General features: G+C 42.4%; 1 protein-coding gene across 1 annotated transcript; it reads right to left on the reverse strand.

Moving 5' to 3' along the window:
- Positions 1-11,024: 11,024 nt before the first annotated feature.
- On the reverse strand, positions 11,025-11,801 carry LOC144773932 (odorant receptor 131-2-like). The gene has a single exon (XM_078658990.1). The coding sequence runs from the start codon at positions 11,799-11,801 to the stop codon at positions 11,025-11,027; it is 777 nt and encodes a 258-aa protein (XP_078515116.1).
- Between the last annotated feature and the right edge of the window lie 721 nt (positions 11,802-12,522).

The following is a 12,522-nucleotide window of genomic DNA, read 5'->3' on the forward strand; positions in this document are numbered from 1 at the left end:
GAGTTTTTGAAGTCACAAATCATCAAGGTGTTAGTGCATCAGCCTGCCCTTGTGATGGGTTGTCAGTTCAAACCTTGCTGCATTTTTTGTTTCTTTTAACATTTTATAGATCTTTTTTCTTCTCTTAACTCAAGCCAATGTTAAAGGACCTTGAGAACTGGAAGTGTAGTGATGCATTATTTTACCTTCAGTTCTTAGGATTCCTAATGTCCGTTTTAGAATTTGCCTTAAAAATGTTTCTATTGTGTTGTCTTTTCAAAAAACGGAATAAAGTTGAATTGACATTATCCAATGAGTGCGTTAGTTTACTTTATAGCTTACATAGTGGCGGGTAACTACCATATTGCTGTTCTACCAAATTTTTTGCAGCCTGTGTCTAGCTAATGGGTGTAAGTGTTTACAAAACACATGTACCTCTCAAGCATCGCAGGTGTGTAGAGGCATTGAACACATTATAAATCTTTGTGGTTAGAGTATTGCTGTGTCCAGATGACAGGTGACAATTTGTGTCCAGTAGGACCCACACAAGCTTTTTGGTTCTGCAGAAAAGTTTATAACAGGGCAAAGATTCGGCATATGAGATACTAAGGGGGATATTCTCAATGAAGTGGCGGTGAGAGGCGTTAGCCTCCGTGGCTTAATGCCTCTCATCGCCACTTCAGAAACTAGAGGCTGCACCCTATTCTCAAGAATGTGGTGCAGCCTGGCGTTTCCCCCTGCGATGGCGCTACGCTTCACGACTTATCGCCAACGCAGGCACCCTTGCACCAGAGTACAAGGGTGTCTGCAAGCAGGGAGGTTTGTTTATGTACAGGAAGGGGTCCCTTTCTGCACATAAACAAACCACAAATGCCAGTTTGTAACTTACATGTGTGCTGCAGCATGAAGCACACACATGTAAGTTACACAACTGCTTTTTTTAAAAAAAGTTTTGTTTATGTACAGGAAGGGACACCTTCCTGTACATGAAAAAACGATGGCATTTTGCATTTTCTATGTGTGCTGCACAAGGCAGCACACGTGGAAAATGGCAAAAACGAGGAGAAATAAAGCATTTCTCCTTGTTTTGCCTACTTAAGACCAGGATTTTCTGGGTATTAAGTTCGGGGCTGGCGCCAATTAACGCTGCCCCTGAGAATAGGTGGCAGGGTCATGTACAATGGGTGTTGTGGTGGAACGCCCACCGCAACCCCCACTGCACACCACTTTCGAACTCAGTTTAGCATGAAGGGGCCTTATTCACAAGGCAGGGTTAAGCCACTTAACGTGGCTTAAAGCCACGTTAAGTGGCTTTATTGCTGCCTTGTGAATAAGGCGATGACCCTATCGCCATGGACACGTCAGAAAAAGTGACGTTCCCGTGGCAATAGGGGCTTGAGAATATGCCCCTAAATATTGTAAACAACCTTGAGTTATTAGATAGCATTGTCTCAATATGAGAATTTCTAGATAACATTGAAGACTGTGCACAAGGTACTAACCTATGTACATGTGCTTCTTTTGCTCCATAAAATGGATTATCTGTAAAGTTTTCATCTGACTATGAAGACTGCAGGAAGAATGACCTTTAGTATCCACAGACCTTGAGTATTTTTTAATGACTAGTGTATCTTAGGACAAGTTTGGCATAGAGTGTGTACTTTTCTTAGTAGTTATTTTTTATGCGAGAGTTTCTACAGCTTAGACAATTTCTTTGTAGAGCTTGGGATGTGTATGTTGTCTGTTCGGTTTATCACTATAAGAATATTGCTCAGTTTCCTAGTTACCATCAGCCGCACTTCACCTGTACCTATAACTTTACACAGTAGGGAAAAGAGCCTTCCTGGGGATCTTTGCTATTGTACATATAGGATTGTTTAAGTCACATTCAGGATGCATGTTAATAGCTCATCTTTGGGTTTTTAGATCTGGTTCGCGGCAGGCCCTTCACCATTGCTCTCCTTTGCCTGAGTGCTCTGAATCGCCATGCTTTGTTGCAAGCAGAGTTGGAGATGCTGAAACGTTGGCTTCTACAGCCTGATGAGGGAAACGACACTAGCAAAGCGGTCGAAACCACACGTGCTGTTACAACGCAAGTGTACAAACACTTGCCTTTATCACGCAAATGCCTTAACCATGCATGCTAAAGGCAGTCAGTGGTCTAGCATTGGAGTGAGTGGGCAGGGGATGGGAGGTGTTTGAGATTACCTGGCAATGACAATGGAAACAACAGCTAACAGTGAGTTTTTTTTCTTCGATTTTTCAATTAGGCTGGGGTTGGGGTATTTTCCAGGGCTTGAGACCGGGTTTTAGGGTACAGGGCGAAGGGTCAGGGAGGTTTTAAGGCTGGGTGCTGGTTTTTAGGGCTCAGGGCAAGGTGTCAGGTAGTTTTTAAGGCTGAGGGCTAAGGTGTTTTGAGGGAAAGGGTCAGGGTAGGGATTAGGGCTCGGGGATGGTTTTAGGGCTCAGGGTGGGGGTGTTTTAAGGGGTGGGGTAGTTTTACAGGCTGGAGCCGGGTTTTAGGGCTGGGACCATTACCATTCATTTACATTTACCAATCATGCCTTTGCAACAAACTTTGTTGTACAGGCATGTATGGTAAAGGCATGCGTGGTAAAGGCACAGTTGTGGTTATGACCGCGTTGTTGAGGCATACAAAGTAATTGCTTGCATTGTTGCGTCATACTACCCCTGATGAACCTGAGGAATCTGAACTGACATGCGCATTTTGTAAGATTACGAGAATATCTGAGGTTTGTAAATCCTCGATTTAACCCAGTACTTGAATTTGAATACATCACTAAAAAAGCCTGTTGCATTGAGAAAACAACCAAAAATGGTATGATTCTATATAAAATGTGTCTTTGAGGTATGAAAGGTGTGGTGATACAATATACTTTTTAAATGTATAATAGTCCCTCACACATTTCGATGCAAATACTGCACAGAAGTTTGAGTAATATACCAAACAGCCAACAATGTGTGATGAGAGATATAGTTGTCTGTCCTCGATGAGGAGCCAAAGCCCACTCTATGTATATTGTAGACAAGTTTTGCTAAGAGCTGCACTCTCAAACCAGACCTAACAAAGAAAGATCCATTACTGTGTAACCTGACTTTGCTTGTCAGTGGGAAATAAAATGAACATTTTCTGGAGAGTACATGACTAATCAGGACTTATATTAATTATTAGCAGGGTTGGGTACCATCTTGTGACACCATACTATTGGGAAGCACTCTGTATGTCTGATTGCTTTGCTCCTTCTGACATACACATTCAGTTGTGCAAGAGGGTGAGTGTATGCATCTTTCTGTGAGTTCATGTTCTACATGGTGCAAAATTCGGTCCACCGCAAGCGCTAGGCTTGATTGTGTGGAGGGTGCAGGGCGGTACCTTCTTCCGGCTTCCAGGCTGGGGCAGGCACTGATTGGGCAAACGGATGTGTAGAGGCGGAGCAGAAGACTAGCCCGTCCTCTACATAAACCAGATACGCCCTATGACGCGCAGCGAATACGCGCAGCAACTGCGCCACAGCCGCACCAAAGACAAGCCTAAGACCTGCCTGTCTGGGCCCGTCCGGGACAGTACGGGGCATGGAGCAGGGAACTATTCTCCGCCAGTTCGCCCCATCTCAGGTACTGAGCTCCGAACAATCAAAAGCCTTACGGCCTGTAATACACTGTGATTGCACCAAGCTTACGCCATCTGGTAGCACACATTGTACGAATTGCCACTTTTCCATTACCAATATTCAACCACATCCTGACCCCGATACTTGTACACAAATACCATCCCAACGCTCAAAACACATCTCTAGTAAATACTCTTTTTTTAGTGTAAACTGCAGATCTCTGCCACAACATAAACTCGACATCCTCACCTTCCTGCTAGACGAAGCACCTAGTGCCCTGTTCCTAACGGCAACATGGCTACATGAAAGCTCTGGCCCGGATGTAGCAACCGCCCTCCCATCTAACTACGCCATCGTAAGAAGAGATAGACAGGGCCAAGTAGGTGGAGGTATAGCGATTATTTATCGTAGGGATTTTATCTGCAATCTGCATCCAGTCAACATCCCCGACTGTGAAGTCGCTTCTTTCAGAATCACCCTAAACCCCAACTTTACTTTATCCGGCCTCCTAATATACAGACCCCCTGGAAATGCCAACATATGGGCAGCTAATCTAGCAAACTATATCACCCCTTTCCTTCTAGAGTTCAAGAACTTTACACTCCTTGGGGACCTAAACTTGCATCTTGAGGATTCGACAAACGTGGCGTGCTGTAATCTAATGGACGATCTAGCTGCCCTCAACCTGTCACTACTCAACTCAGGACCCACGCATAAGGCAGGACACTTATTAGATCCTATTCTTACCAATATCCCAGAACTCAAATGGATTCAAACCAGCCCCATATGTTGGTCAGACCATCATCTCCTCGGTTTATGCCTTAATCGACCACACGCCCCCCAAATAAATACAAGGGAAACAAGGAAGGCTTGGGTCTATACACTATCTGGCCTAGACCACTCAAACTGAAACAACAATAAACAATTGGCCAGGTAGATTATTTATCGCAACAAAGTCTAGTACCACTTACCCAATTAATCTAAGTGGACACACATGTGGTTTAGTGTTTTTACTTATTTTTTCATTTTTTAACATTTCGTTCATATATGGCTGAAGAAAGATACAGTTTCAGTAGCAAAAATTCACATAAACATTACACTTTTCAAACTTAAAATGTACAATCACCGTGAATGAGACATATTTACAAATATACAATTAATACAGTAAAAAACAAGAACTGCCTATTGTCATTGAATGTTTAAGGCACCAGTCCTAATATACAACCTCCAAGCAAGCAGGAGACTTTTTGATGTAATTGCTAGCCTGCTCGCTTGCCTATACTGGAACTTGACAATTACTAGGGTCAAAAATCAGGTTGAATTTATCTATAATTAAACTCCTGATGTGCCCTTCCTGAAACTCATTCCAGTATCGTGCCAACGCGTTTCGAACCCACGTGTTATTGAGGGGTTCTCCTCAGGACCTGGACTGGAAACTGTCCTGTACTGAAATGTAGCGTTTGCTGAGCAACAATGTTCTTTTTCTTGTCAGGGGGACTGTAACTCTCAAGGCGGGATTTTTCAGAGTCTTCAGGCTTGTGTAATATCTCCTCGACGAGGTGGATCGCGAGTGAATCAACGTTGTCTCTTTCCTGATGCAGCCGATCGGACGTTCGTTCTCCGACCCTGTCTGTCTAACCGCTTCGACTTCGGCGTCTGACGTCAGCCTGCCCTATTAGGACTGGTGCCTTAAACATTAAATGACAATAGGCAGTTCTTGTTTTTTACTGTATTAATTGTATATTTGTAAATATGTCTCATTCACGGTGATTGTACATTTTATGTTTGAAAAGTGTAATGTTTATGTGAATTTTTGCTACTGAAACTGTATCTTTCTTCAGCCATATATGAACGAAATGTTAAAAAATGAAAAAATAAGTAAAAACACTAAACCACAAGTGTGTCCACTTAGATTAATTGGGTAAGTGGTACTAGACTTTGTCGCGATAAATAATCTACCTGGCCAATTGTTTATTGTTGTTTCACCCCAAATAAATACAGCATGGCCAGCTAATTCCATGAGAAATTGGAAACTCCTTGATATGGAAAAATTGAATCTAACCCTAACAAATAGTCCACCTACTCATGACCAGAATATGGAAAATGTAGCTGAAGCCACCAGTATATGGCTAGCAAACGCAGCCGATAAATGTCTTCCTCTAATTCAGGCAAAAAGAAACACCCATCGCCCACCAGCCCCCTGGTTCAATGAACTTCTTAAAACCGAAAAATCTAATTGTAAAGCCCTAGAAAGGCAGTGGCGCAAAGATTATAATCACGAAAAAAAGATAATATATAATAAGGTCAGAAATGCGTACCACTCTTCCTGCATTAAGGCCCGCGCCCTATATGTGGCCAATACCATAAATAATGCTGCAAATAAAGCTAAAATATTATTCAACACAGTAAAAAACCTTGCAGGTGCTCAAACTATTGCTTCGACTCGTCCCCTAAATAAAAAACAATGTCAAGGCCTTGCCTCCTTTTTTAATGAAAAAATTGAAAAAATCATCCTTAACATCAGCTCCATCCCCAATGGAAATGGCCCACAGGACGATGTCCCCTTAATGCCGGACAAACTGAACACCATAGAACAATGGCCTCCTATAACCGTGGACTCCCTAAAATCTTCTTTGAAATCCATATCATCAGGTTCCCCTCGTGACCCACTACCCGTCAGTATCCTAAAACAGCTTGACACCACCTCCCTGACTATCATAGCAGACACACTAAATTCATCTCTTCAACTCTCCACAGTCCCTTCTTGTTGGAAACATGCAATGGTAAACCCACTCCTGAAAAAACCCTCAGCTGACCCCACTATCCTGACAAACTACCGGCCAATATCTCTTCTCCCCGCTTTTTCCAAGCTCATGGAAAGGCATATACACTCTGCTCTCACCCTCTTCGCCGAGGAAAATGGCCTCCTCCATCCCACACAATCAGGCTTCAGAGCAGGATACTCTACGGAGACCGCTCTGCTGGGTGTTACAGAAAACCTCAGAAAACTCCTGGATGAGGGACAAATGGTTGCACTCATTTTATTAGATTTGAGTGCGGCGTTTGATACCATCTCCCATAGTAAAATCCTGGCCACACTCGAGAGAAATGGTATCCGCAGTGATGCCCTGAAATGTATTAAGTCCTTCTTAACTGATAGGACCTTCCAGATCAAATCTAACCTTGCCTGCTCAGACACCTTCCACGCCCCACATGGAGTACCACAGGGCTCCATTCTGAGCCCGCTGTTTTTCAACTTGTATCTTAGACCCTTGGCTGACCTAGCGGACTGCGTAGGACTAACTCTCATGACCTACGCAGATGACTCCCAATTTATTTTTTCACTGTCAAACTCAAATCCCTCAGTTCCCTTTCTCCTTAAACATGGGCTCCAAAAAATCTTCAACTGGATGACCACCAACCAGTTGAAACTAAACGGTGATAAAACCGAGATCCTTCTGTTAGGAAAAAATAAAGAACTCTGGAACTCCTCTCACTGGCCCACCGAGCTGGGAAATCTCCCCACTCCAGCAACCCAGGTAAGAAACTTGGGAGTTATCATTGATGATGCCCTGTCAATGAAACAGCAGGCAAATAAAGTTGTAGGCCTATGCTTCACCATAATAAAGTGGCTGAAAAAAATTATATGGATGTTACCCCCTGCCACACAAAAGACCGTAGTCAACGCATTAATTACATCGCGTCTTGACTACGGCAACATCCTCTACTTGAGTTCAAACCAAGCAGTCATCAAACGACTTCAGCTGATCCAAAATTCAGCCGCAAGACTCCTGTGTAATATACCAAAAACTGCAAGAGTGTCAAAACATCTGAATGATCTTCATTGGCTCAGGGTAGAAAACCGTATCAGCTTCAAAACCCTGAGCTACATGTTTAAGATCAAATCTAAAACGGCACCAACCTATCTGCAAGCATTAGCCACTCCCTACCTACCAGCAAGAAACCTGCGCTCTCAAACTGCAGCAAATTTTGCTGTTCCCAGGTTTAGATTGCAAAGAATTGGTGGAAGATCCTTCTCGGTCAGAGGGCCCATCCTGTGGAACACACTTCCCCCACACATCAGGAAAGAAGAAAACTACGCAAGTTTCCGAAAGAATGTAAAAACTTGGCTCTTCCAGAAACAACTGTGCTAACACCATGCTCATCATATACCTTGTTCATCCATATGTCAAAGGCGCCGGGAAACCCTTTTTGGGTAGCTGTGCGCCATACAAATATAAAAATATATATATATATATGTATGTGTTATTCTTATGCCCCGGGTGTTGCAGAGTATTTGAAGCTTTCTTTAAAAGGATATGTTAATGTTTTTGTTGAGATTTCAGCTTGCACTTAAAGCAGAGTACTACTGTGTCCCTGACTTATTGTGGGTTGCGCATATTACAATGTGATGTGTGCCACAATGTGGTTCATCTGCGTGCCTAGTACTATGCACTATAGTATATGCTTTGCATGTGTTCCAGAGTGCTGTGTGTTAGCTAGTGGTTTGTATCTGCTAAGGTTACAGCGCACCACAAAGTATTGTTAGTTCAAAATCCAAAGCTCAGTGTTTCAGACTGCAGCGAGTACAGAGCGTCAATTATTCAAATTCCAGTGTAAAATGAGCAGTAGCAAGGCTTGCTTGAGTTGTAGAGTACAATTTACCTGGTATTGTGGTTTTCAGATATTCCAGAACATTGTGCTCCGGATTGTGGTTTGTATGTGCTCCAAATTACTGTACGCGAATGAGCATGGTTTGTGCATGTCCAGGTACCAGCGTCACATCGCCGCAAATACCATGCGACTGAGTTCAGTATAACAGTCTATGATGTATTCTGTGCATCTGCATACTGTGGGCCTTATTTATGAGGCTTTGGGACAGTTTTGTGCTGCTGTTCCATCACTTTTTGTGACGCATCCGCAGTGTAAAACATGTCCCCTGTTGCGCCCTACTTTACAAAGTGACGCATCAAAGCAGATGCTTCACTTCATAAAACCCTGCGCTACATTATACCTGTGTCAGGTATAATGTATGCAGGGGGAGGCGTTCCCACGCAAGTAAGCCTTGCAGAAGTAACGCAGTGAAATCTGTGAGATTTCATTTCACCACTTCTAGGATGCAAATGCGTCAAAACCTTACACCTGTCTCATGGCATGCGTAAGGGTGGCGCAGTAATATATTCATAGCCCTCCCCCCTGCATTGCTGGAGTTGCGTCATGCTTCCGAAACAACTCCAGCAATGCGTAATTTTTGCGCCAACAGATATGTCAGTAAAACAAACGTATCTGTCATTCCTTGCGACATGATGCGTCATACAGTAAATATGTTGCATCCATCATGTCTCAAGGAGGGCACAATGAAATGTGACGTATCGCTGTTTTCACGCAGTGATGCGTCACATTTCACCAATGAGGCCCTTAATTGTGTGCAGTGACAGTCTAACTGTACCATGAATTGTATGTTGTCCATACAGTGGCACATGTCTCATTTGTTATCATACAGGTACCCCTTGCAAGTTGGTTAGAAGATGGTAGAGTATATTTTCATAAATACCATTACTCAAGGGTGAGGCATTTACCACATGTGGTGACAACCACCTATTCAGAGTTTCACCATGAAAATTAGGCTCAAAATGCAGAATTGGTTTTAACACACCAGGGGGCATATTACCAACGTTAAGCGATATTTATCGCTAACGATGCTTAGCAACAAATTTTTTAAGCATCGTCAGAAATTATCGCAGATAAACCTTGCTATTATCAAGGTTTATCGCAAATGCGATAAAAAACGGCCGCAATGCATGAATATCGCTGAAAAGTCAGCGATATTCATGCATTACCGAGCTAATGCTCTTAGCCATGTTATCCACCTCCCATTGGATAACATGGCTAAGAACTGCTCAGGGCAGGTGTTAGTTTTTGGAGATATTCGCGCATAGCGCGAATATCTCCAAAAGTTGGTAATAGGAGATAGCGATGTTAGCGACTGTTTCCAGTCGCTAACATCTTGGCACGCCCACTTTGCATGTCATTAGTGATAAATATCACTGACATGCAAAGTGGGGCCCAAGATGGTCGCTATCTCCTACTAGCGGTCGCTAACTGGTGTTAGCGACAGCTAGGTAATAGGGAGATAGTTTTATCTCCGCTTTCTTAGCTTTTAAAGCCAAAAAAGCGGAGATAACCCCACTTGATAATATGCCCCCAGATTTCCCTTGTTTTGCCTTTTTTTCAAGCTTTTTTCCTGATATTTCAGGAAGTGCTGCCCGCCAGAATCTATAAGGGAAAAACTGTGAGGGTGTGATCATTATCAGACATCTAGTAATTCTGAGCCCTGTGCAGACTTGTTTGCACAAGCATCAGAATTTAGCCCTTAAATTGCAATGACGGCAAGAAGGGAAGTGTGTTGTGTCCTGATGTCCATTCCATGGGGGCCCCTTTGACAACACTGTTTGGTAATATAGTGGCATTTACATAGTGTGTGCGCTCTTTTGCTGACTGGTCAATGGACACTGATATGCTGGGGTAGTCATCCTATTTCTGGAGGGGTGTGTCCGGTCTGTGTAATGTCTACTCATGCTAACCTGAGAGTAGATGGATTAAATAGCTTAAGAAAATACCAACACGTCCTGATATTACTTTGGTCCAGCCAACACTGTCTATTTAATTCCAAGATGAGTCCCCATCTGAATAACCGTCATCACAGGACAGACCCTCATTCTTGAGTTAGGTTGCAATAATAGCAAGTTATTAATTTATATGGGGCAAAAAAGTATATCAATTAGCAGTGTAAAAATAAACATCTATATATTTTTTTATCCTCATCAAAACTTACAATACCTATTTTGCATAAAGTCAAGTGCCATGCCTATTCTTGAAGTCATTTTAGTAGTCACACACTTTATTTAAGAAACAGACACCAAATTTAATGAAAAGGAAACTATCCACTTGGCAAGTTTCCCATATTGTGTATGTCTCACAAATATTACATTTTCTGAAATAACTTCAGGTTCTTAGTATGATATGTTCAGTTGCATACGTTTTATAGCTTGATTCCTTGGTGTCTCACAATAGGAACTCCACCAATTGCATCTGACATTAATTTATTCATGTATATACATTTGCATGCATGTGATATTTACTGTACATGCTCATACACAAATTACCTTTTAATATTTAGAAATATGTCCAGGAATTTTCTAAAATGTCATTGCCTTCAACGTATAGAAACTAAATACAAATACAGCTGCCAGGTACAAAACACTGATCTGCACCAGCGAGATGAGTGGACTTTGAAGTATAAATTGGAAGTCTTCCATTGAAGAAGTCTCCTCAGCTGAAGAATCCTCTAGCGGAATTACCACCACCATTATAACAAAATGAAGATGCTGATGAGAATATTCAGCATTGTCATTAACGGCCTCCATGGTTGCTACCCTGATGAGGGCATTTGAAAAACATTTTAATATGATTTCTGAAAACCTCATCCCGCACTCCATAAATCAAAGGGCTCAAAAACATTGGCAACACCATAAACAAAAAAAAATTAAAAAACCCGATGAAGAAACCTTGCCTTTCTATGAGACCTTCAGAAAGACCGGAAGTAAAAGAGGTTAAGCTCAGCAACAGTTGAATAGCGTGGAGCATCACCGTCTTGCTGGCCTTCGAAGATGAAGTTTTGTCCCCATCAATCTTCTTGGCCTCCCATATAATTTTAAGGTAGGTGTACAGAATGATCAATGCAACCACAGAAAAGTTGAGAGCATCAGTTGAAAATCGCAGTATCCCCTGCTTGGGAGCAATGAAGACCAACTGCCGAAAACACCACACTCTTTTAAGGAAGAAATTGTAGTCCACAGACAAGCTCAAGACCAAAATATCAATGAATGATGGGACGATTCCAATGACTGAAACTAGCAGGAGAACCATCCAGGAGCTCTCAGCCCGGCAGATCAGTGAGTACCTTAGTGGGAAACAGATTGCTATATAGCGCTCTATAGACATGGCCGCCAAGCCATTTGGAGTATTATAGAAAGTAAAAGATGCTATTACAACAACAAAGCAGCAACCACCTACTGGTATCGTGCATGCAAATAGGGCTAAAAAAAACAAAAGGAAACATGTGAGAAGGTTGATGGTGTTATTGACAAGAATGTAAGTGAAGAGGATGTAGCGTAGTTGTTCCCTCATGTGGGCAATGGTGCAGAAGGTGTGCAGCAACAGGACGACAAAAAAAAGGAAAGCACTCATAAAGATAGACAGTGTGATGGCTAGTGCTATCCACATGACAAAGGAGGCTCCAATGATGGGGGGGCTCTGGGTTATGTTATGAAAGAGAAGTGTAGACGTTTCCATGTTTATCATCAGTAGGGAATATGCTTCACATGTTTATAGATTCCTGAGAAATGTAAATGAAAACAGATTTAGAATTCTATATCATAAAGTTTCTGTGCCACGAGTATCACATGACAAGAGTCACTAATGGTCTTAGAGTGATATGCTTACAAAGGGTGGAAGAACATGGTATTGTAATTTAACAGAGTCCTCAATGCTTTACAGTGAGTGGTGAATGGAAGCATACAACACACTGCCAGATTTGGATGAAGTTGCTAATGGAACATGAGCTGCAAACTGGCAGATCTCCTGTCTGCCCTTGTGTTTAATCCCGCCTCATTAAGAGTTTGCTGAATTCAAGTGTTACCTCTGGTGCAGCTTCAGCCTTTTCTGCGGTGGGGAAAACTCCCTAAGTGGGGTACCCACCATCTGACATAGTGTTGGAAAGCCATGATCAACAACTCTCTTCCTGTCTGGATCTTTCTTCTCATCTAATAAATCCCCAGACATTAAATAGCAACAATTCCAAGCTTCATGGTGGAAGACAACTCCCATCAGATCAAGGATATTGGTTTTT

The sequence above is a fragment of the Lissotriton helveticus genome, chromosome 8, assembly GCF_964261635.1.
Source record: "Lissotriton helveticus chromosome 8, aLisHel1.1, whole genome shotgun sequence".
NCBI lineage: Eukaryota > Metazoa > Chordata > Amphibia > Caudata > Salamandridae > Lissotriton > Lissotriton helveticus.